We start from the raw sequence: 27,759 nt of genomic DNA, 5'->3' as shown, positions 1-27,759 counted from the left end.
GCGTGCAGCCTCAAATGATGCAGGATAACAGTGGTGTCTATGCACGCGCGTACGTGCGGGTATAAATACACACGTGCACGGGGCAGGGGGAGGAGAGAGTAAATGAGGCAAAATGCAGACAATCGGTGAACGTGGACAAAAGTGTAGATGGGTTTTTCTTGTACTGTCCCCCAACTTCTCCGAAAGTTTGAAATAGTATCAAAAAAATAAAAATCAAGTTTACGACTCCAAGAGAAGTGAGGTAGAGATGTGAGTCTTAAAATACAAAGTTCTCCAAGACAGGATGTCAAATGAAAAAGACAAATACAAGAACATTTATGGAGTACGATTCCATATTGAAGAGTACAGACACCCAGAAAAACGTCTGAAATGACACACGTCAAACTATTAATGTTCCCTCTGGGGAAAGAAATGGTATTCTGAGGGGAGGTGGCCATGGTCAACTTTCCTATTTCGCTCAATGTACTTGTCAATTACTTGTGTCAAAATTCACAGTATTTCTGGATTACTTGTGTTTGAGACACGAGGTACGTTACCATTTCTGCTGTTGTAACATCAATTAAATTTATTCATTTATGGCGGAAAAACTCACAATGCCTATAGCTGTGGTTCTCACCTAAAGGATGCGCCCAGACACAGGCCCCTGCGGGAATGCAGGTGTGCTGGCAGACGGGAACACGACACGCTATGCCTGAGGCCACTCTAGTGCCTTAAGGGCAGGGCCAGGGATGCTGAGCCAGGGGACCACCCAGGCCCAGGTGCCACAGTGCCCCCTGCCGAGAGGCAGCGACATGAAATCACTGAGGCCATGCGGTAAACAACCACGACATCTCTGAGAGAATGGAGGAGGGCTGTTCACATGGATCTGAAAATACATCCAAGACGTATCATAAAAGTGGAAAAGAAACCTAAGTGGTAGAACCACACGACAAGTACGAGGCCACTGATGTACTGAAAAGATGTACATGTCTGTACAATTTCTGGAAGGAAAAAACTGTTAGCAGCAGTTCTCTCTGGAGAGGAGGAGAAGGAGGTGGGATTTGGGAGGGGGGAGCTTTTACTTTTCATTTCGTTCTTTGAGATGTTTTACTTATTTTATGTTTTCCTGTCATTAAAAATGTTTAATTATTAAAGTATTTATTTCAAAATAATTTACAAATGCCTAAAGACAATTTCAAATCAAGATCTCAAGAGTGAATAGGAACTAAATCTAACGATAAGAACGTAAAATATACTACAAACACAAGGATTTAGTAGTGGATAGTTAGTTCCCATCTTGCTCTACAAAACCACAAACTCACAAGACAACACAGCACAGGATGGCCTGAGGACCACCTGGAGGGTGTGCTGGGCCCACCTGAGACAGAGTCTGGCTCGACAGGTGGGGCGGGGCCTGGGGGGTGCGTCCCTAGCAGGTCCCCAGGCGCTCATGCTGCTCTGGGCACCGCACTCCGAGAACTGCTGGAATAGGAAGAGACACAAGGACAGTGGAAACGAAAAGAGAAAACCCAACGGTCACAAGGGCTCTGAAGTGGGCTCACTGGGTCAACGCTGCCCCGGGTCCCAGGCACTCCTGAGAGCCCTAAAACCTCGCGGAGGGGCGAGGAGGGGAGAGTCTCCCAGAAGCAGAGGTCGGAGCCCGGCAGTCGGGTCGGGTCCCTCCTGCTGGGACTCGGGCTGGTCCAGAGCTGGCTGGGTGACTCCCTGAAACGTCTTAGGCCCGTTGAATCTGTCACGATCACACTTAGTTCATTTTACACAAGACAGGAGACGTGATTACAAACAGTGAGCTGATGCTTCAGAGAAAACAGTGATGCTCTGGAAAGTACGTACAGCGTACGGGTAAAAGGAGCGGTCACGACAGGTGTAAGTGAGAAAGTGGGAAGAATGAACACTTCCAGGGCTGTGCACCCAGGCACACTGGTAAGTACCTACGACCGCGTCCACTTTAATGAAATCCGAACTGGAAACAGGAGAAGAGGGGTTAAGGGTGTGCATCGCACAAAACCAGTGGGGCCACGTGTAAAGAAAGAGGCTCGCTCTTCAAACAAGTGGCAAGTGGAAGCACCCCTTTAAAGGCCTGGGCTCCACATCAGGGACCGGCAAAGAACCGCCCATTTACAAGTTTTCAAGTAAAATGATGACGGTCTGTACGTTTTCAGAGACTCCTGGGGGTGACCGACTTCACCCCACAGGCTGCTGCCGCAGGGCAGAAACCTCTTCTCCGTGGGGCCTTGTGCCTAAAACCCCACTGGAATCTGAAGCACATTCAGGTTTGGGGGCTGCCGAGCTCAGCTCAGGAAGGAAACGGGGCAACTGCACCGTTCTGCGGGGCCACCTACCGTGTGCTCAAGGCGGGCAAAGGTGAGCGCCCGCGAACCGCTGGCGGGTCACTTTCCCCCTGCAGCCTTGCTGCGTGGGAGACGACGACAAACGCTTGCTGGTTTCAAATGGAAATCCTTCGTGGTGAGCCCTCGTACACGCATTTAACTGACGGTCTGCTACAGTGCGGCTTCAAACGTCCTCTTGTCCAGCGGACACTTCCTGCTGGGGCCCCACTGAGCAGCGACGGCCTCTGGGCACTGGTCTCCTGGCCTCCTAACTGTCCCTGCAGGTAAGTTCCAATGTCAGCGCCTACACAGCAAGTAGCCCCAGGGCTCCTCCTGCAGAGAAGCTCTGGACCGGGAGCCCGGGCCTCACCTGCTTCATATTCTTACTGGGAGGAACTTATGCCGCAGCTCCTCCGAAGAAGCCAACTTTTCCCGAAAATTTCTCCCAGGAGCTTCCTCTGACTGAAATGCTCATGGGGTGGTAGACATGTGGTGTATTAAGGTATTTCCTCCATCATTTTCCTCCTAAATCTGTTAGCTTTGACTTAAAATCCAGCAGCCAACCCTACATGATAACACTGATAAGGTTTAGACCTCATTTCAAAACAACAGGTTGCTACTAGTATTTTCTCAAACGTCATACTTGTGGAATGGTGATCAACTATATATTTGAATTCACGAAAGAACAAAGTAACAATAATACAGTTTTTAAAAGCAATTGCTTCTTTTGTAGGATTAGTTCATCAGGCAATTAAAAGAGCATGAAAACTAACTTATTAATAAAAAAGAGTGGAAACACAGCTGCACTGCCTAAATTTAAAATTTTTTCTATTTCTGAGTGAAGCAATATACTCATCTTTTAAACCTCTGTTTCATACTTAAAACAGTCAAAAACCAAACACACATATGGTTAGTCTGTAAAAGTCACTGTGTGTGTGTGTGTGTTAAAATTCTCCAGAAACATTTACTCTTTTGGGTAACAGACATTTAAGTATCTGTTGTGCCTGGTGGCAAAAATATCCCCCCTACTCGATTAATGTTTTGAATAGGAGATGGTTCATTTCCCAATGACTCCACAAGTATCTGCTTCAATTAGTTTTAGAAAAACAAATCAGGGTTCTGGTGCGGCTCTAAAATTACCGTGGAAGGTAGAAACAAACATCTGTGTTAACAATGTACGAACGTGGACCAACCACCCAAGAGGGCCTCGGTCCTGCTCGTCAGGAGAGAGACACGCTGAAGGCGAGGATGTGGTTTTCCGGAAGGTTCCATGCTCTGGACCATGGACCTTGTCTTTTCAATAGCACCCCCTCTCGTTTAGTGTGACCCAGCGACAGGGCGAAAAGGACGTGTCACACAGCCTCTTCTCCAGCAAGCACTGTTCTACCCAAATCACTCCCGCCACGCAGAGGCCCTGCTCTGGCCGCGGGGAGGCTCAGCCCCGCAAGACAACATCCCTCCCGGAGCCCACAGTCCAGTGGCAGGAAGAACGAAAGCATCTTCCCCGCAGAAGGGTGACAGGAAGCAAAGGCACCCAGTGACCCTGACCAGCGTCCGGGACACCACTGCAAGCCTGGTTCACCACGGCCTTAAAGACATTCCCGAGGGGCTGCCAGACTTGCTCCCATCTAAGTGGGGAGGAGATTCTCAACCTGTATGGGACCCGGGTGGGCAGGAGAGAAGGGCGGTCACAGGGGCCTTGGAAACATATGTTACTCTCACCCCAATGAACTACCTCCGCAGAACAAGATAAAATAATTTAAGATTTTATGCTTACACGCCCCCTGTGGTTTTAACCACAGACACCCTTATAGACACTGAAAAATTTCTGAAATGGGTAAGAGTGATAAAAAAAGGAAGTCACCCACTTTTTATTTAAATAGAAGCCGCAACCCTCCTTATATACAAAATTGAGGGCTTCTGCTGAGGGCAGCCAACCCTGCAGAACTGTGCTGAGAGCAGAATGTGGGAACGGAAGAGTCAAAATCGTTTTGAAAATTATGCGTCCCCTCCGGCCAGAAAACGTTATGTACACACAAGCTCTGTGGACAATCAAAGGGGAACCCCAGGATCTGAGCCCTCTGTGCCTGACCCCCAGGACCAAGGCTTCCCAGAGCAGGGTGAGGAAGCTTCTTCTGTTAAAAGCCGAATGGCCCACCTTCAGCCTGCAGGCTACAGTCTCGTCACAACGATTCACCTCTGTCCCCGCGGCTGGAAAGCAGCCAGACTGCAGGTGAACGGACGAACGTGCCTGTGCTCCAATAACGCCTTGTGGAACAGAAACCTGAATTTCTTCTATTTTCACGGATCGTGAAATATTATTCCTCTTGATTTTTCCAAACATCAGAAAATGCGACAACCATTCTTAGCTCCCAGGCCACACAGGGCTGGGCCCGCGGGCCGTCGTTTGGCGGCTCGGGCCCAGGCCTCGTCTGCAGCACCAGAGCCCAGGCGGCACCTGGCCCGAGCGTGCGGAGAAGCAGGAGACGCTTCTTTCCCTGGTGAAGGTGGCCGGCAGTGGCGAGGAGAACACAGGGTGGGAACTATGAGACGTGCTGGTTCCCGCCCGGCCTGAGCGTCCCAGCCGCTCCGGACTCGACCCCCGTCTGTAAAGTGGAGCCTCCGATTAGCGGGCTGTCAGGCCTCGCCTGCCTCCGAGCCTCTATGCTCCTTCCTTGCGCCGAGGTCACAGGGCCGCCTCTGTGAGCAGGCTGGCCACACGAGAAGCCAGCTCTGCGGACGAGCTCCAGGTGGAGGCCAAGGGCAGGGAGGAGTGGCATCGGGGCAAAGCGCGTGCCTGAGAAACACTGGCGCGAGGCCCCTGTACTGTGCAGAGGGGACCCTGACTTCCATCACATCCCCCTCCCTGTGACCCAGGGCCCAAGACCAAGCCTGCGGACGCACCACAGCAAGACGGCAGAGCGGTGTCTCAGGGGAACATTCCCCTGGAGGAAAAGAGCGCCCCAAACAAACCAACATCACTTTTCCTTGTTTCGTATTATTCTACTAAGTGTGGGCTGAGGGAGATGCACACAGGTACAGAGACCGTCCCACTCCTGCAACACGGAGGGCGAGGGGGCACGAGGGACGAAGGGACATGGGAGCGGGTGGCTCTTGGACCAGAAGGAAGACCAATGTCCACGAGGTGAAGAAGGAACAGGGCAGAGAAGAGCAGGCACCCCGACGTGGAGAGGGAGCTGGACAGGCAGGGGAGGGCCGCGTGCAGACTCAAGGCCGCCTGCCCACGAGGTGCAGCAGCTGGTGACCGGGGATCGCGCCCCGTCCAAGAATCACAGCAAAGAGATGGGAGCCGCCAAGAGGCGGGGAGCAGGGGGGCCAGTAAGACAGCAGGCAGGTATACCCACCGTGAGGTGAGGCATACGTTAGAGAAGATGTAACATAATTCTAGAAGACGTGGCGGCTCGCCAGGCACAGGAAAAGGGCAGGGAAGGTAGCTGCCCATGCTGATCCCCAGGTGTGCTGTCCTGGGGTCGGGGAGGCCCCAGGATGACCACCCAAGCTGCAGCGTCCAGGTCAGGAACAGGGTAAAGGCAGAACAGAAAAGACCACCCACACTGAGCGGACTCCTGCTCCGAAAAAGGGATCCGAACAGTTGACTATTTTAGAGAGAGCAATCAAAGTCCCAAAGGCTCTTAGGTCATCAATATCCTCCTTGAAAGGCACTTCTGGTTATTTAGATAGGTTAGCACAAGAACCATGACTTCTAATCAATACCGGCCACACTTAGAAAATTCAGATGGATTCCTAACATGAGACCCAGTGTCTAAGAGATGTATAAAGGTAGAAACTAGCTGTAGAAAAACAAACAAACAAACAAAAAACCCAGCCATAACCTACTCAGAGTGGGACACTGTTTAAATCAAGTCAACATGGTGGTCCAGTCTGTGGACGGCCAATGAAACAGAGACAGCCAGTGCTGACTTCAGACGTACATGTCAAAGGCTTCAAGTGAAGAAAGCGGGGGCTGGCGAAATCTCTCCAGGGTCCCCGCAGACAGACATCTGTCAGAAGCGGCACCCGCAGGAGCCCCCGGGCTCACGCCAGGCTGCCCTCCGGGGCAGGACCCCCCACGCCCCTCCAAGACCATCACTCACCTTTCCCATTCACGGCTAGCCCCGTGGCCACGGCCGTGGTCATGGGGCCGGACACCTGCGGCACCAGCGGGTGTATCCGGGGCCGGCTCCCCATCCGTGCCCGCTCGGCGCCGGGGCCCAGCAGAGCCCCGACCGGCTTCTCGGCCGCCACCTCCGGCGCCACCGTGTCCTCCTGCCCCTGCTCGGCGGGGTCCAGTTTCTCGGGGCTCTCGCTCTGAAAGCCGTCCCCTGCGGTCCTGCTCTTGATGGGGCTCTTGGGCACGAGGATCTTTATGCCCGACTTGGCCAGGTCCATGTTCTTCCGGGTCGAGAGGGATGGGGTCGGGTTCTTCCTGAACTTCTGGCCGGCGGCAAACAGCGGGCTGGCCTTGGGCTCGGGCTCTTTGCCGACCACTAGCGATTTAGGAGAGGCCTTGGAAAAGCTGCTGTTGGTGGATCTGGAGATCTGCTTCCTCGCATTGTTCGGCGAGGTCCGACTGGTCCTGGTGAAGGGGCCCTCCTTCTGCTTCTCGGAGTGGCGCCTGTTGAAGTCGTGGATGTACTCCTCGCAGTTTACCAGGTGCTGCTCGGGCTCCCACGTGTCGTCCTCGCTGTCGTAGCCCTTCCACCGGACCAAATACTCCGTCTTCCCTTTCTTGTTTTTCCTTTTGTCAACGATTCGTTCAACCTGTTCACAGAGGAGAAGAGACAAGTGTAAACGTGTTATCTGAAAAGTAAGGTGCAAGCGTAATAATAATGGAACATCAAGAATAATAAAAACCGCAACAGGTGATGCACGTGATCGTCTCTTCCCGAGCCAAACCATCTGAAAACAGAAGAGTAACAGAACATTCGGGGTTTTAGCGATTTCCTTGAAATTAAGTCAAACAAACGGCTAAAATTTTATGCTCAGAATATATGGATGTGTTAGGGAGCTTGTTTTTTTGTAATTCAAGAGAAGCTCTCTTTTTATTTTTTACATTGAACGCCGACCACCTGACCTGGTTTTCACAGTCACAACTGGACCAGGGCTGGGCATCTCCAGCCTTCTGCCCAGTCATCCTGTTACCAACAGCAGGTGCCCAAGAAACAGCACGGCTGCGGTCCAGGCCGAGCTCTGAGGGTGGCACCGGCCCATGCGCCAAGGAAACAGGGTCGGTACTGACAGCGTCACTTAGAAGCACTCGGTTAAAATGAAAAAGGTCAACAGAGGACTTAACGCTTTATTGGTAATAAAATGGTGTAGAATGGTCAGGTTATTTACCTTTAAAACTTGGTTTTAACTAGTGTGAACCGACATCTTTAAAGGAAGACTCTGTCAGTCTCTGAATTTGATGATCAACACATCCCGTATCAAATTTATGAATTTACACAACCTTGGCATGAAACGTACTGTCATTACCGTGACAAATTCCACTGCCTTAATTGACATCCTAAGTATAGGTGGGAGAGCGTCTCTGACTCGCGGGAACGCATCTGTTTCACATAATGTCCCCCTAGTTACTGGGGAAATACAATCTGTGGCTACCTCCCCAGTCAACACAGAAACCACCAGCCTGCTTCCCCAGTGGCAGCAGGTACCTCGTACCCCGTAGGCAGAGGCCTGGGCCACACGGCAGGCAGCTCTTTAACTAAGGAGACGGGGTCTAGGCCGTTATCAGGGTCTTCAGAAAACTTCTGGCAAAGCTACAGCTTAGGCCAGCTGACACAACGGTGTACCTAGTTCTCCAACATGCCAAAATAGCAGAAGCTGAGTACAGCTGCAGACGCTGGAGGGGAGTGGGGAACACCCTACACCCCAGCATCTGCCCTACTGTCGAAATACCCCCCAAACTCGCCAGTATACCTACCTGGGGTGTAGAGAATCAAAGCCCTGAACTACAGAAGGGTCTAAAGTTAAGTACACATTACTGCCTCCGGGCGACAAGGATTAGGGGAAGGAAAGGCCTTGTTTCAGCAGAAGGCGGGTTTCACACCAGGCAGACCCCGCGTCACAGCGGCGTCAGGCCTGCACGGTGGGCCCTCATGGTCCAGGATGCAGCGTGGGGAGCTTTCAAAGTTACAGAATCTCGATGTAAAGAATTTTATAAAACAAATTCTTCATAAAAGCACAGAATTACAGACAAAAGTTCTTTTTGTTAGGATTTCCTTCTAAAACTCAATCTAAAAAACCTCAAACGTGAAAGAAGTAAAACCAGGCTTTCCTGAACATAGAAAAGTCCTCTGATGGTTACCAGAGCAGTAAAATTAATCAAAAAGGGTCACTCCGAACACCCAACGCACGCCACAATCTCGGGGCCCAGGAAGGTGCTGGGATGGCCTGGGGGTTGCACAGGACAGAAAGAAGAGCACGGACGAAGGTTCACTAACCTATGAACAAAAACCATGGAGAAACCCACCGTGGTTAAAGAGCTCAGTAGGAGAATGAAGAAAGTAACTCTGCTATTGCTGCAGTTAAAATACCGAACAGCCTGAGAAATAAGGCATGCAAACATATCCGCTTACAAGAAGACGACCAAAGTTGCACCATCATCAATAACTGTGCCAGCGGCCCTGCTGGTGGCTAATACTTGCTGTGATCCCTCCCAGAACAGTGGGCTTCCAGGATAACTTTGCAACCAGAAGCAAGGCTGAAGGCTTTTCTCAGGTTTGAGTCGTACACCGATGCCTGGGTAACCTGGAACAACAGAGCACCACCGTGGAAAAAGAATACATACAACCCTGCTTATGTCAAAGAATTCTGGTGGACCTTTGAAGCAACAGATGAGGAAGACAGGTTTTTCACCAGCCACGTGAAAGGTGTGTTAACTGTTAAGGACAGGAAAAGTTGCCTTAACTACCAAGAACAGTTGTTAACTATTAAAAACACAGGCAGATACATTGTTCCACTGGAAGAAAGAGAGGAATATACACATAACTATCTGACCACATGGGAAGGAAACCAAAAGCCCACAGAACTGAGGGGATTGGACCCTTGAAACAAGGGACCCCAGTGGCTCGTACATCCCCAGAACTCGGCAGAGAGCACAGTCTCTCTCTCTCTTTTTTTTTTTTTTCTGGCCGTGCCGCGAGGCATGCAGGATCTTAGTTCCCCCAACAGGGCTCGAACCCGTGCCCCGGGCAGTGAGGGCTCGCGGTCCTAACCGCTGGACGGCCAGGGAAGTCCCAGAAAGCACAGTCTTAGAGGCTCCAGGTGCCAGACGGTGGAGTGAGAGGAGGTGGGCGGGGAGGAGATCACAGACAGGAAGGCCCCACAGAAGGGGAGCCGCCAAAGTAACGCCCAACGCCTTCAAACCCCGGGCAGCCTCCTGCTGTGCCACCAGGGACAGCAAGACCTCGTGCGTCCGGGAGCAGCCCAGACCACCCCCACCGCAAAGAACACTGGGCCTTCTGCTGTCACCTCCCAACGGACCCGAGGCCGGCATGACAGTCAGTGCTAGAGCCACCTATCCTGCTGTACCAAGTCCCCACTCATCTCCCAAGGGAACCACTCAAGGTCCTAACAACATGCCTGCCTTCTGCCCACGGTGGTTGTGACCTTCCTCCTTTCACTCTGAGAAGCACTGGGCCAGGTGCCACCAAACTGGTGAGCACATCCTCCTGCCCAGAGAAGAGTTGGCCACCAAGGGGGCCGTGTCTGGCAGCTGCGTCCTCACAGGACCACGTGGTGAGGCGTCAGTCTGCAACCGTCTCCATTTCTCCTCATTGTCAGGCCACAAAGCGGGGAACCATTTACTGCCGGGCCGATGAACTGGTCAACACGGCGAGCCATTGATCTCCACGGATCTTGCTCGTATCTCACCAGGCGACCCATGAGGCTTTCATCCTCTCCTCTGAGAAAACCACATCCTTGTCAGTTTGCCATCATCGTAAGTGAAACTCAAGAACCGTGACGTGTCTGTGATTTCACCCCATCTGCAAGCTATCACGCGAGTCTGCACTGTTTCATGGATGTGGCAAAGGCAAGACCCCTGATCACAGCCAGAGGACTAGAGAGTCCGCAGCTGCAGCAGCCAGGGGACCAGCATGTCCCTGCTCCAGTCCCCACAGGATGACACAGACGGCCAGGCGAGGCCCATGCACACACGGGTGATGTTACAGGACAGGAAGCCAGTCGTTTACGATGGGCCGTGAGCATGCCTGCCCCGACCTCTGGCAGGAGGAACTATGGCTGTCTTCTAAACAAACATCCTTGGACAGCCCTGAAAGACGTTCAAGGCGGGGGAGCGGGGGGAGAGGGAAGGAGCAACTGGATGAAGGTGGTCAAAAGGCACAGACTTCCAGTTATAAAATAAATAGGTTCCGGCGATGTACAGCATGGCAACTGTAGTTAACACTGCTCTATGGTATATTTGAAGTTGCTAAGAAAGTAGGTCCTAAAAGTTCTCACCACAAGGAAAAAAACACTTCTCTCTCTTTTTCTCTTTTAATCATATGAGAGGATGGATGGTAACTAAACTCATTATGGTGATCATCTGGCAACATATGTAAGTCATTATACTGTACACCCTAAACTTACATGGTGCTGTGTGTCAATTATATATGATAAAACCTAAAGGAAAGAACGATGTTCATGAATTCAGAGTAAATACTGTTAAAAATTAAAATTTCCCAAATGTATCTATAAATACAACACAATCCCAATAATAATCCCAGCACGATTTTATGTGGAAACTGCTGAGATCTGATCGTTTACATGGCAAGGCAACAAACCTGAAGAGCAACCCAGAGCAATCCTGAAAAAGAACTGACTGGAAGACTCACAGAGCCATACTTCAAGACCCTCTCCCAAGAACCAAGAGATTCCCAACAGTGTGGTACTTACACAGGACGTACAAGGGGATCAATGGAATAGAGGAGAGAGCGAGCCCAGAAGTAGACCCTCACTTAAACTGGCCACATGATTGAGTGATTGATTTTTGGTGACAAAGGCTTCCAAAGCAATCCACTTGTCTTTTCAATAAATACTGCTGGAATACTGGCTATCCATCCGTATGTAAAAAAAGTGAACCACAACGCTTATCCCAACCTTTACACACAGAAATTAATTCAAGATGTATTTTAGGCCCAATTATAAAAGCTTTTATATGAAGCTTTCATAGCAAAACATAGGACATCATCTTTGTGACTTAGGGGCAGGCAAATGTTCTTTAGGTCACAAAAAGCAATAACCATGAAAGAAAGAAAATTGATAAATGAGACTTTATCAAAAAACAATGTTGAGAAAATGTATAAACACGCCACAGATTGGGAGATGATATCCATAAAATTTATCTTCAAGGACTGGTCCCTAAGACTAATAAAGAATTCCTAGAATTCAATACTGAAAGGACCAAAATGTAATTTAAAAGCGGGCAAAGGATTTAAGCATACATTTCCAAAAGAAGATAGACGAATGGCCAGTATACACATTAAAAAGTGATGAACATCATTGTTCATGAGGAAATGCAAATTAAATACACAATGAGATACTACTACGTACCCATTAGAATGGCTAAAATGAAAACACAGCAGGGACGTACAACTGGCATATTCATACAGTGTTGGTAGGATTTTCAAATGGTACAGCCACTTCGGTAAAAGGTCTGACAGCATTGCATAAAGCTAAACAAATAACTACCCTATGACGCAGCAATTCCAATCCTCATTACTTACCCAAAAGGAATGAAAACATACACCTACAAAAAGACTTGTACAAAACTATTTATAGCAACTCTGTTCATAATGGACCCAAACTAGAAACAGTCCAAGTTTCTGAGCGACTGGACAAACTGTAACACGTACGTACAATAATCTCAACAAGAAGTCAACTGGTGACACATACAAACACATGGGTGAGTCTCAAAACAGTACACTGAATGAAAAAGCCCTACTCAAAAGACTACTCATTGTATGATTCTATCTAAATGAAAATTCTTGAACAAGCAAAAAAAAAAAAAAAAAAAAAAAAAAACCCCACCCCAAACTATTATTGAAAAAAACCCCAAAAACAAAGGTTGGTAGGGAATTAACTGGGAGGGACATCAGTGAACTTTCTAGCTCAATAAGCCTTTGGGTTGCAAAGGTACATGCCTTTGTTAAGGTTGGCAACCTGTATAGTACTTAAGACCTGTGCACTGCATCGTTAGAAAATGTTACATCATTAACAAATATGTATAAACACATATGGAATTCAAGTTAATGAACTGCATGCTAAATGAAGTTTGTTAGGGGGAAGCGTCCTAATGTGGGCACTTACTATAAATTGCGTCAACAAGTGAAATGGATGTATGGATGGCAGGATGACAAGGAGAATGCGCAGGCAGAATCTGCAGGGGGCCTGTGAACGCTCACTGTAAACTCCTTTCCACTTAGATGTTTAAAATTTTCCATCATTAAAAAATGTTGAGGAAAAGTCAATATTTATTCTTGATTTTAAAAACTCAGAAATAAAGGAAGTTACAATAACTACTAGGAAAAATAAGCAAGTTCAGTAAAGTCACAGGATTAATAATAGTATTAAATAATTAAAAGGAAAAATTTTAAGTCTCCATTTACAGTATAATCAAAAAGCAAAATATTAGCAATAAGTTTAAGCAAAATGTCTAAAACATCTATGCTGAAAATGACAAAACATGGCTGAGAGAAATGAAAGAATACTTATAACCCGAAAGAAACACCATGTTTATAAATCGGCACTCAGTTTTATTTAGTTGTCAATTTTTCCTAAATTGATACATAGGTGCAAAAGAATCCCAATCAAAAATCCCAAAACTCTTTTACATAAATTGACAAATTAACTCTAAGGTTTTGTATGTCAAAGTTAAGAATCTAGAATAGCCAAAACAACCTTGAAAGAGAAGCACGAAGTTGGAGGGCTTATATTACCTAAATTTAAGACTTACTCTAATGGGTAAAATTCAGACAGCAAGAGTAAATGCAGACGAGGATGCAGGACTAGTGGAACTCTCATACATGCTGGTGTAAAACATTTCTGAACAGAAACCCCAATTAAATAGAGTCGGAAGACCAGCAGGGGGAGCTCTCACCCCTGCGACAACAGCCAAGCCCAACAGGAAGAAGAAAAGACTCCAGTTCTTTCCTGCCAGGACTCAGCCAATGAAAAGCTGGGCTCTGTTTACTAAGCCCACCCCCTCCCCTGTCCCCTCTATAAAAGCATCTCCTTCCCTTGCCGTGGGGGGACTTGCACATGGTTGCTTCGGCTGAGACCCTGAATTGCAATTCTCTGCTGATCCCGAATAAACCCATCTCTGCTGGAGAATACCTGGCCGTCTATTTGCTTCAGGTCAACACTGGCGAGTATGGAAAATCGTGTGACAGTTCCTTAAACATACACCTACCTCAGCAATTCTACTCCTAGGTATTTACCCAAGAGAACCGGGAACATACGTCCACAGAAAGACCTGTACGAGAATGTTCAGGGCAGCTTTATCCTAACGGTCAGAGACTGGGTCAGCCCAGGTGTCCATCAACAGGAAAGCGGATGAACAAGATGAAGTATATCACACCCTGAACTGCTGCCCACAATAAGACAGCACCAGCACTGACCCCTGCAACACGAGTGAATCTAAACATCATCGCGCTGAGTCAGTGAAGCGAGACACAGACCGTACACTACGTGACTCCACTTGTTGGAGGGCCCACCAGAGGCAAAACCAACCTGTGGTGAGAAATCAGAGCAGGGGAGTCTGCGGATGGGGTTGGGGGGCACAAGGAGACTGAAGTGGTGAAAATGCTCCATCTCTGTCAAGATGGTAGTTACACCGGCGTACACATTTGTCAAAACTACCGCACACTTAACATCTATGCACTTTCTGTATGTAAGTCACACCTCACTCAGCAAACTCAACAGAAAAACTCCTAAGCAGCTCTGAGGCTGGAATGAACCAGGGGATGAAGAGATGCTCCTGGCAGGTGACATCTAAACCGGAGCTGGGTCCTCAGAGACCTGCGTCCTCCCCGCGGGCCGAGCTCCCTGCAGCACACGGCCCCACCGGTTCCCCTGGCCACAGTGCTGGGGAGCCGAGTGCCAAAGCCGAGCGAGGTGGGCTGGAACGGAAACACGGAGAACGTGTGATAAATGTAAAAACAGGACCAGCGCAAAATAAAACTGACAAGCTGTGGAAAGTATGTACCAAGAGGCTACTCGTCTTACCGCATTAAAACCTCTTTCAAAGCTACAACAGAGCAGGGCAAGAACTGTGAGTAAGCAATTCATGATAGAAAGTACAAGCCACCACCACCCCATGAATAAGGTTTAACTCACCAAAGGGAGACACCACTTTCTGTCTGGAAGGCTCCCGGGGGTGAGGAAGCAGCCTGACTGCTGAAGGCAGGAGCTGTGTTATGTTCTGGAGGGCGATTCAACAAAGAACATCGAAAGGTTTAAAACACTCTTACTCTGTATTCGAGAATTCAGCTGAGGAATAAACTCAAGGAAATAACCGAGTGGATGCTCAAAGACGGTGGCAGGTACAAATGGAGAGCAGGTGAGGAGAAATCCAGGAGCCTGGAGAAGGCACCCGCCCCACTGCTCGGAACCAGGCTCGGAGCCTCGCTCCCCCTCACGCACGTAACCACAGGCACAGAGTTTCAGTTCTGAATTCCTTCAGTAGTGACTGACTGAATTCTGCCCTATTATATGTTCATCCATTTATTCTCGAAGCAGGCTGGTAGAATGAAAGGATAAAAATTTTCAATGGCCATGTTTTCCAAAGTGTTAAACGCTAAGTGAACTTTCTAACCAAAAACGAAAGAGAAATGTTATGATTTAGGTTATCAGCAAATGTGGATTTCCATCTGCCCCATGAAAAATGCACAGAACGGTACCATCGTTATTCCCATTTCCTCCTTCCATGAGACCACCAGATACTCGAGCAGTGATATGCCTCTCGGTATATATGCAGGAACGTAGGGAGACTGTATATATTGTTACTGTCTCCCTTCTCAATATGTGATCAGAAATTCTATATTAAATGGATCCTGTTTGCTAAAAGTCATAACACCCTACCCATCCACTTTTTCTTACGTGACTTACACAAGTAAAAATGGATGCAAGTTGTTTAAAGGGTAAGGCGCTTAGAAATTTTACCAGTAAGTCACATTTCTGGTATTTTGTTCTGAATAAGAGTAGGATGGTATCTGGTACCAATGAAACCACTTGCTTCTTGCATACTTGACAGACAAATCACAAACTGAGTCAAATCTATGTATGTGTATTGTATAAACAAGGGTGAATCAGAACTCTTCCCGCACAGCTGCTGCAACTGAAAAACTATAAAAACATATTTCATAACAACTATATTATTCTTTAGATACCTCAAAATAGAAAAAAAGCATTTGTTATTTTTCATTGACAACACAAACCAAAAATGCCAAATAGAGAGCTTGAAGAAATAATAAATTCCTGTTCTGAGTCAGAATGCTTTACTGTCTGGCTTTATTAAATGGATGGAGACAAAGATGGAATTGTTCAGGAAGTGAGAACAGATAAACCAGGATTTCTGACTTTGAGAATTTTCTTTTTAGCTCTATTTTCATAACAAAATAGCAAAGTTAGAAACTACGGTCCTACAGGCAAGCTTCCATATAGCTACAATTATAAAAACTTTGCCAAAGTATTCACTTTTAAACCTCAATGTTCCACAAAGAAAGCCAAACCTAAATGCCAAGACATGCCAAAATTAAGTTAAATAAGAATGTACCAGGCGCACACGAAGGACTCAGGAAAGTAACGTTTGTGACAGACTTCACTGATGCCATTTGATGAGAATCTTTCTCATGAATGATAAGCTGACTCACGCAGAGAGTACCTTTGTGTGGAAAACCCCCGAAGTGCTCTGCGAACAGGAATGAGTACATCCACCAGGGGAGTAACACCCACTCTGGGGTGAAATGCGGCTGTTCTACAGCCCACGCAAATACACTGGCACACACAGACTCAGACCAATGACAAACAAATCATTTAGGAGCCAGAATATAATTGCTTTGGCCAGAAAATCAGAATCAGCTCCTGCATGGAGATGCGGGATTGAGGCCACGAAAGTGATCCTCCAACATCATCTGTCCCAACTCCACGGAGGGACACTAGGGGGCAGCGCAGAGGCGGAACGGGAACCCATTTCTTCCACGGTAACGTGAACCTTAGAGACACTGGGAGCCGCAGCACCAGGGGTGTGCAGAGTAGTTTTTGTGAGAAAGCACCCCTCTCTATTTCCTCCAGATGCCATCTCGGGGAGAACGCTTAGGGCGGAGAGGCACTGCCAAATGCGATTTCTACACAGAGCCCCAGCGACCTGGAGACGGCCATGGAAGTGCTGAGTGGGGTCAGTATGTGCAGACTCTAAGTCTGACGAACCAGCTCTGAGATCTGCCAGGTAGGAAGCTCTGATCGAGACCCTCAGGGTCTCTATGATGCACCCTTAGAATCCATCTGAAGCACATGGATTCTAAAGCCCAGTTCTGCTAACCAGTCAGCACACTCACCAATTCCACCAATACGTCCCAAGTCCCTGCGACACGTCAGGTTTCTGCTTTTTCTGAGGTTATAGGAAGAAACAAAAACAGTATTGCTTTCTTCTATTTTGGAAGTTATACTCAAGTGAAAGTAGTCAGACAAATTAATAAATGTGAAATGCATTAAATATATGTAATTGCTAAGAAGAGAAAAACCCCAGGAAGAGGACAGGGTAATGGCAGAGAGGCTGGTCAGGAGGAGCTGAGCAAGGACACCTAGAAGGACGTCCAGCCAGAGGGAACGGCTGATACAAACCCAGAGGGCAGGGGTGTGCCTGGAGTGCGAGAGGAACAGGAGGCAGGCGGGGGGTGGGCTGGGGGGCTCGAGTGGAGGTGACAGGGGAAAATGGAAAAGACGAGGTCAAGGAGGCTGGGGGCAGGGGGAGAGTTGAACTGAGTGCCTGTAGCCGAGCTTTATTCGGGGTTTGCTCTCAATAAGGCGGAAGCCGGGGAACGGCTCTGGGCAGAAGAATGGTGTCTGCTTTGCATTTCAGAATTACAACTCCAGCTACTTTGTGGAATTAAGAACGGGTAGGCGACTGTGACAACCCCAGCAAGAGGAGGTGTGACTTGGACTAGGGTGGTGAGGTGGAAGACATGGTGAGAAGTGGCTGGATTCGGGGTCCATTTTAACGGGGTGCTGATAAGATTTCCTGATGGACTGAATGCAGGATAGGAGGGAAAAATGAAGAATGAAGGCTAACCAAGATATTTGGCCTGAGTAACTGGAAAGATGGAGTTGACATTTACTGGGATGTGAGAAGATACAAGAGTTCAGTTTTAAACACATTAAGAGGAGACGTGGAAGAGGCCATGTGACTCACACATCTGGAATTTGGGCTAAAGATAGAAATTTGGAATTTGTAGGCATTAAAAGTGATTAAATCCATGAGATCATGAAGGGAGTTAAGTATGGATAAAGAGAAAAAGGAGTTTGGGGACCGGGCCCTGAGAGACACAAACGTTTAGAAGATGGAACGAACAGGAGAATCCAGCAGAGATTGCAAACAGCAGGAGTGACACTGGAGGAGGGCTTGGAAGTGGCCCCCAGAAGCCAGGTGCCCTGCAGGGGGCTCAGTCATTACGTCTAATGATCTTACTAGATCGAATCAGACCCAGAAAAGAGGAAAGAAGAGGTTGACAAATCCTTTCCACTGAAAAAAACAACTATAAAAGTTGGCAAAGTTGAAGAACAACTACTTCAGGGCCCCGGAAATCCAACAAAAGGCAACCAACAGATTGAGAAGCATTTACTCATGAAAACCCACTGAGCTCTGAGTAAGAAGAGAGGAAGCTGGTGACCCTGCTGCCTGAGGCTGTCCCCCACCACGGCTCTGACACACTGGTGCTTCTACCATTGTGGGGCTGGCCTGGAAAGCCTGCAGCTTAGGTGTCAAGGGGACTGACTTGATCTGAAGCAGAAGGCAGAAAACCCCTGCCGGGAAAGGGCTGCAGCTCTCCCAGCCAGAGGCTGAGGTCCCAGCAGCAGTGACTGACAATGGAGGAACAGGCAGAAATTTACAGGGAGAGCCTGGAAATGAGACAGCCATTGAGGGGAGAGATGACCGCTCCACACACCCCACATACAGTGGACACTCAAGGGGGCTAGCACACAGCAAAACCAGTGCAGCCCTGAAAGCTGTCTGAGCTTTGAATGCAACAGAAACAGAAACAGAAACACAAACACAAACACAAACCCAATGCAGAGGGTGGAAGCCTTATGGGCTCAAGGTGTCTGACCATGACCTCTGACCAAGACTTGACTCACAAACTACACAGACACAGGAGTGACCTCTCGAAAGTCAGGCCGAAAATCAAGGTAAGAACTGGGATGGAGGGAGCTGAGCAGAGAAATCCGTGGCCATACAACGTAGGGCCACAAGATTCCTTGGATTACATCCAGGCAAGCGACTTAAAACACGCACACACTTGCAAAACAAAAGCAACAACAAAAAACTCAGGGAAAAAATTAAAATTCTGAAATACACATAAAACACCAGGAAAGTATGAGTCATACTCAGGAAATAAAACAATGAAAACTGTCTCTCAGTTTACTTATAATTTGGATTTAGCAGAAAAAGACTTCAGGTCAACCCTTATAAATGCATTCAAAAAAACCTGGAAAAAAAAAAAGACTCCATGTTTAAAGAATTCAAGGAAAACATGATGAAAATTATTCAAATAGAAAATAACAAAGAAATAGACCCTACCGAAATAGAACAAAAATTCTAGAGTTGAAAAACACAGTAAGTGAAATAAAAAATTCACTAGATGGACTCAACAGCAGATTTGAGAAAGGAGAAGAATCAGTGAAATTTTCGAGAGACTGATAGACTTTATCCAAACTGAAGAACAGAGAGAAAAAATATATTAAGAGGACATATATAATAAAGAGGACATAAAGAGAGAGAAGGCAGAAAAAAAGATACTTTAAGAAATATGGCTGAAAACATTCCAAATATGATGAAAAGCAATTATTTACAGATTCAAGAAGCTCAACAAAGCCCAATTAATATAAATCCAAGGAGATCCTTAGTTAGAGATACAGGTGTTAAACCTTTGGAAGCTAAAGACAGAGAAAATCTTGAAACCAGTAGAAAAATAACAAGTTAACATATATAGGGGAACAACAATACAATTAATGGTTGCCTTTTCATCAGAAACAATGGAAAGTAGAAAGCAGCAGAATGACATATTCAAAGCACTGAAAGAAAACCAACCAAGAATTCTATATCCAGCTAAACTATCCTTCAAAAATGAAGGCAAAATAAAAACATTCCCAAATAAATGATACTGAGAAAACACATGGCCAGCAAAGCTGCCTGACAAAAAACACCAAAGGAAGTTCTACAAGTTAAAAGAAAATGATTCCAGGCAGTAATGAAAAAGCAGGGGAAGAAAGGAAGAGCAGTGTGGGCAGTAAATATGTGGGCACACATAAAGACTGGTTGAATATTGTTTCTTTTTCCTTCTCAATTTCTTAAATGAAACAAGATTATACACAGCAAAAATTATAGCACTGTACATGCTTGACAATTCAGATATAATGTGTATAACTATATCACAAAGGAAGGGGGAGAAAAGAGAGATATACTGGAGTAAAGGTGATACATTGACTTGAATTAAGGTAGTATTAACCTGAAGTACATTGTGATAAACTAAAATGCCTATCGTAATCCTTACAGCAATCACTAAGAAAATAATTCAAAGACATTTTAAAAAATCACAGAAATTAATATCATAAAGGCAAAAAATATTTAACATAAAAGAAAGCATGAAAGAAGAAACAAGAACAAAAACAATGAGATAAACAGAAAACAACTAGCAAAATGACAAAGCAAAACTATTCCAATAATTACATGAGAAATGAAAGAACTAAACACTCCCAACAAAGAGCAGAGGATGGCAGAACAGATTTTAACAAGGCAGCTATATGCTCTACAAGAGACTCAACTTTAGATTCAAAGATACAAATAGGATAAGAGTAGAAGGACAGAAAAAGATGTACCATGCCCAGAGTAACCACTTGAGAGTGATTATACTCATATTAGACAAAACAGACTTTCAGCCAAGAAATATTATTAGAGACAGAGAGGAACACTTCATAATGATAAAAAGGTCAATATTTCAGGAAGATACAATGACTATAAAAGTATGCATACACCTAAAAGAGTCCCAATATACGAAGCAAAACCTGACAGAAATGAAAGGTGAAATAGACAAGCCTACATTTACAGCTGAAGATTTCAAAATAATACTATCAATAACTGATAGAATAAAACAGAAAATCAGCAATGATATAGAAAACTTGATTGCTATCATCCAACTCACCCTCCCTGACATTTACAGAACACTCCATCCTGTAACAGCAGAATACACATTCTTTTCAAGTGTACACACAACATTTACCACCACAGACCGTATTCCAGGCCATAAAACAAGTTTCAGTTAATTTGAAAGGATTCAAGACATACAAAGAGATCCTGACCTAGACACATCATAGTCAAACCATCAAAACCTAAAGACAAAGAGAAAACTTGTTCAATGACCACAAGGAATTAAATTAGAAACTAACAATTTTGGAAAATTTCCAAAACTTGCCATTAAACAACACACTTCTAAATATTTCCCACTGGAATTCCCTGGTGGTCCAGTGGTTAAGACTCCACGCTTCCACTGCAGGGGGCACGGGCTCGATCCCTGATCAGGGAAGTTCGGCATGCTGTGTGGTTGGCAAAAAAAAAAAAAAAAGTTAAATACTTCCCACTGGTCAAAGAAAAAAAGTACAGGAGAAATTAGAAAGCATTTGGAAGTAAATGAAAATGAAAACGTATCAAAATTTACAGCATGCAGTCGAAGTCGTGCTTAGAGGAAATTTTATAGCATTAAACACGTATCCAGAAAAGAAGTAAAGAAGTTTAAAAAAAATCAATAATCTAAGCTTTCCACCTTGGGAAACAAGAACATAAGAGCTAATTAAGCCCAAAGCAAGCAGAAGGTAGTAAGTAATGAAGATCTGAGCAGAAATCAATGCAACAGCAAAACAAAACCACCCAGAAAAATAATAAAACCAAAAGTTGGTTCTTTGAAAATATCAACAAACCTGATAAACCGTTAGCTAGACTGACCACAAAAAGAAGAGAGAGCACACAAATTATCAACAACAGAAATCAAAGAGGGACATCACTATCTACGTGGCAGAAATTTAAAGGACTACAAGGAAATAGTATGTAACATGAACAACCCTATGCCAACAAATTAGGCAACTTTGATGAAATGGAGACATGCCTAGGAAAATATCAGTTATCACAATGGACCCCAGAAGAAATGGAAAATCTATACAGATTTACAAGTAAACAAATATACTCAGTCATTTAAAGTCCTCCCACAAAGAAAAGTACAGGCTCAGATGGCTTCACTTATGAAATGTACAAAATACTTAATGAAGAAAAAAACAATACTATACAAACACTGTCAGAGAATAGGAAAGACCACTTCTCAAATCATTCTGTGAGGCCAGTATTACTCTGACAGCAAAGCCAAACAAGGACATCATAAAAACAAAAGTAAATTTTAAAAAACCCTACAGAACAATATTTCCCATAAGCACAGACACAAAAATCCCAAGCCAAATTCACCAACATGTAAATAGGATTATACCCAATGTCCAAGTAGGATCTCTCCCAAAAATGCAAGGTCGGTTCCACATCTGAAAATCAATTAATGTAATACCTTATTAATAGAGACTAAAAGCCAAATGATCATCTTGATGGTCACAGATAAAAAGCATTTGACAAAATATAAGTTTATGACCAAAACTCTTAAACTAGAAATAGAAACTTTCTCAACTGGATAAGGAAATCTACAAAACCCTACAGCTACTATCACACTTAATGTGAAAGGCTGAAGACATTCCCCTAAATATCCTAGAAACTATAAGCAAGATGTTAGTTCTCAGCACCCCTACTGACCATCACACTATAGGTTCTACACAGCCCCAAAAGGCAAACACATACAGATCGGAAAGAAAGAAAAACTGTCTTTATTTGCAAATGATATGATTCAGTATGCAGGGAAAAACTAAGGAATCTACAAAATAACTGTAAGAACTAATAGGTGGGTTTAGCTAGCTTGAAAGATACAAGACCAACATATAAAAATCTTGTATTTCTATATAAGAGCAATGGATAATCCAAAAGTGAAAATAAGAAACACGAAAGAATTCCATTCAACATATCAAAAAGAATAACATACTTGGGAATCAACTTAATGAAAGAAGTTCAAGAGTTTTACACTGAAAACTTCAAAATGTTACTGGAAGAAATTAAAGCTCTAAATAAATAGGGCCCGTGGGCTTCTATTTGCAGGAACTGGGTAGATCTGTGAAGTGGTGGGTCCTGACATGCCTGGCTGGGGAGACAACTGGTACTCAGGGTGTGTCCCCACAGGGTAGGTGCTGGGAGAGGAGAGTTTAAGGTTGGGGATTAAGGTGATATGGAAGACTCTCTAATACTTTATATGCACATACAATGTGGTGTGGGGTTATGGTGTTGCTTGAAATGTGTGACTAGTCGCTAAGTGCAGGGCTACTGATTCTGGAAGAGCAAGCCACGGTGCTCTGTGTCCTTAAATGTTTCTTCAGACCCTCTGTCTCCAGATGTCTTCTCATGGTTCAGATCCACAAGTAACACTATGGGGCAGAAGAACGCCCCAAATCAGTACTAACAGTTAGGGTCGCTCAGAAGATAAGCATAAAGCATGCAAGTACAAGTCTGGCGGTAAAATTGGGGAATAACATCATTCGATTTTATAAAACCAGCATGTTGACACATGCTCAGAACTTGTCCATTCACCAGCCTTAAATTTTCTCTTTGAGGTGAATTCATCTGACTTTGCTTACTTAGTTTGCCAACTTCAGGACCAAAGCCAACAGCACCGTTAAGACTGGCTCTTGCTCTAATAGCACAGAGAATATATTCTCAAAGGGACCAAAAGAAAGTCCGAGTATTTTCATTTTCGCTTACGTCCAGGAACAATTCCTGGCTGTGGAACCCTGCTTTCCCATTATCCACCCCTTAGCCCTTGTACCAACGATGTACTGGCGTGTAACTTTCCAGTTGCAAACAGACTTATACACCCAGCGCTTGCTTTTCAATAATGTTTTTAAGTCTGTATTTCATAAGGAGTATTTCCTACCAGAGAGATTACCCTTGCTTCATGTGAAAGCAATGCTTTCTCTGGCCTCCCCAAAAGAAACATTTCAATTACACAAAAAAGTAGGGGAAAAAAGAGAGAATTATCTGTATTCTGCTCGACCACCTAGCTAATCAACCCTAACATATTGCCATAACTGATTTGGGTATTTCTAAATAAAAAAGCAGTAAGATACAGTTGAAACCCACTGAATACCCCCAGTCTTCAGAGGTAACCACTATTCCAAATCTGATGTTTATCATTCTCACATGTCTTTGAAAAAGTGTACTACTTAACATGTGTGTATATCTAAGTAACACAGAGTATCATTTTGCATGGTTTCAAACTCTATATACTTTAATTTTCATCAATGTTTTTGAAAGAAATCCATCTTCATACATGTAGATCTAGCTCACTCATTTTAAAGGCTATATAATATTCCACAGCATGAATGATACACTCATCCACTTATCCATTCTCATGCTGATGGACATGAGTTGCTCCCAATTTTTTTCTATCAGAAACAATAATGCTGCAAATATCCTTGTTACTTTGGCTAAAGTCAATTTTTTTCTTTATGGTTTTTGGTCCTAATGTCTTGCTTTAAAAAATCATTCCCTTCCCCAGAATCATAAAGATAGTCTTTTACTACACATGGAAATGACTTCTGTTCAGTGTGTGGTAGGGAATTTAATTTTGTTTCTTTCTCGCATGGATAACCAAATATCCTAACACCATGACCTAAAGAGCCAATCCTTTCCATACTAATTTGTAACCTTAATTGTCAATTATCAAGTTTCTACATATGACTCACAATTTTATGTTCTATTTGCTCCCAACAGCAATATCATACTGTCTATAATTGTTGGCACACAATTGTCTGTAGTTTTCTTACTTTTAAAACACTTTTTGTACCTGCAGATAAGCCATCCTTTTCATTCCAGCTGCTATTTGTCTTAATCATCTTTTCTCATTCTTCATAAATTCTGCCACATTTTGTGTCTTTTCAAAGGATTAGCCTTGGGACTTGTATCCTTGCTGGGGGGTTACTTTCTACTCTTGCCTTTATCATCCCTTGTTTTTCTTTGACTTTATTCTGCTGCTTTTAACTTCTACGTTGGGTACTTCACTCGTTCCAAAATTTTTGATAACCATTCACTTCTAGGTGTTCTCTTAATTCCATTATGATTTCTTCATTAAACTATAAGTTATTTAGAAATTTTTCAAATTTTCAAAAAGCACAAAATCAGAAATTCAGCTTTAATTTAATAAGTTATGATCATAGTAATGACATACCAACAATACCAAGTTATTTGCTGCTTTGCGGCTTAGAGTGTGGGTAGCGCTGAACTATGCCTCTTATATTTCAAAAGAACGTATCTTCTTATTAAAGGCAGGGTTTTTAAAGTTCATGGGCTCAGATAAAACTCTAGTTATGCAAATCTTACCTTCTAATTTATCTTTGTTCAATCTGCTAGTTACTTAGGAAGGAGTCACTTAACAGTTCTCACTGCCTCTAGACCTGAAATTACATCAGCTTTGTCTTACATATTTTGAAGCTATGTTACCAAAAGCAAACAAGTTTAAGATTACTTTAACTTCACGGAGAACTGTTCTTTTTATCACTATATAATGACCATGTTTTGCCTTAAAATTATGTATGTATTCAATCTGACAATCTCTGACTTTTAACTGACACATAATCCTTTTTTAATTTATTGTGATTGCAAATATATTTGTACTTACATTTATTTTGACCACGTCATTCTATTTACCCTTGCTTTTTCTTGCTTGTTCTTTTCCCCTTCTTTCCGATAATTTGTATATTTTAGTGGTTACCCTTCAGCTTTAACATGCTTACCTGTCTTATTAAAATCTAAAGTGATTTCCTCCCTCCCCAAAAATAAAAGGACAGAAGAAAACATTACTCCTGATCACCTATCTTCTCGTTGTTGCTACGAATTTTAGGTGTATGCAATTTATTATGACCAAATTTCTCAACATTACTATTACTGCTTTATACAACGAACATGTGTTTACCTAGTTCCAGTTTCTTCGCTTACCAATCTTTTTTACTTCATGTCTTTCTGGGTTCAATTTCTTCTTTCTGAAGAGCTCCTTTTGATGGTCCTTTAGCAAGAGTCTCCCAGTGGTAAACGTCTCAGCTCCTGTCTGTCTGAAAGCGTCCATTTCGCTTTGTCCCTTGAACGCTATTTCGCATTAAGAGAGAGTCGAGGTCGGTAGTTATTTCCTCAGCTCCTGCCTTCAGTGACACTGCCAGAGCCAGCAGTCGGCGTCACCACGGGGCTGTCTTAGGTCACCTGTCTTTCTCCCACTGTGTTTTTAAGACCTTCTCCTTGGCCTTCGCTGTTCCACAGTTTATTTCTAGGTCTGGACTCAGTTTCACTCAGGTTTTAGTGAGCTTCGATCTGGGGACTTTTAAAAAAATCAATAATGATACTTTCTAGCCATTAGCTTTTCCAATACTTTCTCCAGTCCCTCTGTTCTATCTTCTGACTTAAGTTGGATCTTCTCTGGCGGGAGACAAGGCCTTTGGGGCCCACATGAGGCAATGTCCCAACACAGACATTAAAAACCAAGTCAGCCTGAGATCAGCTTCTGCATTAAACATTTGTTTTACATACCCATAACAACTTGCAAAAGCATACTATTCTCCTGACTAATTCACGGGTTTGTGACACAAAACGGCTTTCTGGGAACGGCTCTACTTAACCTCACACCCGTGGGAAATACCACTTGCATCAGGAAGGGGCCTCACGAAAGCCGGGCTCAGCTGTGGAAGGTGCCACTAAAAGGAACATCGAGCCATGCCCGGTGCTGCTACGTCCTCTGGGAAGCTCATCTTGGTGAGTGTGAAGCTGACGTTTCCTAATTCAAAAAGAACAAGGAAGCGCTTGGCTCTGCTTGTCCTATTTTTGCCAAGAAGCAGGGGAAGATGTTCTTAATAAAGCAGTCCATCTGAAAAGAGCTCGTGCTCAAACCATCAGCTGCTGATGAGCTGGGAGGAGCTGCCAGGTCTTTAGCACCAAGTCAAACCAGAGAGCTGCCACAGATAATCTCAAAAATTACTGCCGCACAATTTCTCTTTGAAGCTATAAATGATGAAATGGTCTAGGAATTATAAACTAAGGATGAGCAAATTAAAGAACTGTCCTGAAGGGAAAACTCTGCATACTGAGCGAGCTGCCGGATGGCAGACACTCGAATGGATTAACAGACCGCCCGGGGGGAGGAGACACTTTGGGATCCTTGCTCATTAGACCGTGTTTACAGCTCCAAGCTGACTTTGTTGCAGGGCATACTGTTTTAATGGACATAACACTTATTATTTACTGTGGGGTTTATGTTTATATGGCTATAGAGTAAAATAATTAGGGTAAGCCGTCACCAGGAGGAGGTGGCGTCTTATTCACGGGTGCGCTGTACAGGCTTAAGTCAAAATCAGTCCCCTCCTCCTCAAAAGCCCCAAAACACCAACACTTGACATTTCTTTCAATGCTAGTACATACGGACTGTACCAGTGGATCAGATGTAATTACAGAGAAGGGGGACTTTCTACTTTTCACCCTGTACTGTTTTGTTGGTTTAACATGAGATGTTGGGCTTCCCTGGTGGTGCAGTGGTTAAGAATCCACCTGCCAATGCAGGGGACACGGGTTCGAGCCCTGGTCCGGGAAGATCCCACATACCGCGGAGCAACGAAGCCCGTGCACCACAACTACTGAGCCTGCACTCTAGAGCCCGCGAGCCACAACTACTGAGCCCGCGTGCCACAACTACTGACGCACACGCCTACAGCCCATGCTCCGCAACAAGAGAAGCCACCGCAGTGAGAAGCTCCTGCTCACCACAACTAGGGAAAGCCTGTGCACAGCAACAAAGACCCAACACAGCCAAAAAAAAAAAAAAAAAAAAAAAAATTAAAATAAACATGAGATGCTAAAACAACAAAAGACCAGGCACACACAGACCTGCTCGGTAACTCACTGAGGGCTGGCGACACACCAACCTTCAATAAGGAGTTCTGGGGCCACCTCGTCCCCAGCACCAGCCTGGCCCTGAGACAACTACACCAGGCCAGCCCCATGTGCACCTCTGTGCCTCAC

General features: G+C 44.9%; 1 protein-coding gene across 3 annotated transcripts in view; it reads right to left on the bottom strand.

Annotated features, from left to right (window-relative positions):
- CDYL (chromodomain Y like) overlaps positions 1–27,759 on the bottom strand; it is a 153,430-nt gene that overhangs the window by 63,099 nt on the left and 62,572 nt on the right. For 2 of the 3 annotated variants that reach the window (XM_082413308.1, XM_082413309.1), the window contains exon 2: positions 6,446–7,112. The exons of the other annotated variant lie outside the window; for it this stretch is intronic. In XM_082413308.1, the coding sequence (XP_082269434.1) occupies positions 6,446–7,112 (667 nt within the window). The remainder of the gene's footprint in view (positions 1–6,445; positions 7,113–27,759) is intronic. 3 annotated transcript variants of the gene reach the window in all.

This window comes from Balaenoptera physalus (assembly GCF_965194825.1).
Source record: "Balaenoptera physalus genome assembly, chromosome: 11".
Classification (NCBI taxonomy): domain Eukaryota; kingdom Metazoa; phylum Chordata; class Mammalia; order Artiodactyla; family Balaenopteridae; genus Balaenoptera; species Balaenoptera physalus.
Note: the sequence above shows the minus strand (reverse complement) of the source record. Positions and strands in the feature narration are given on the sequence as shown.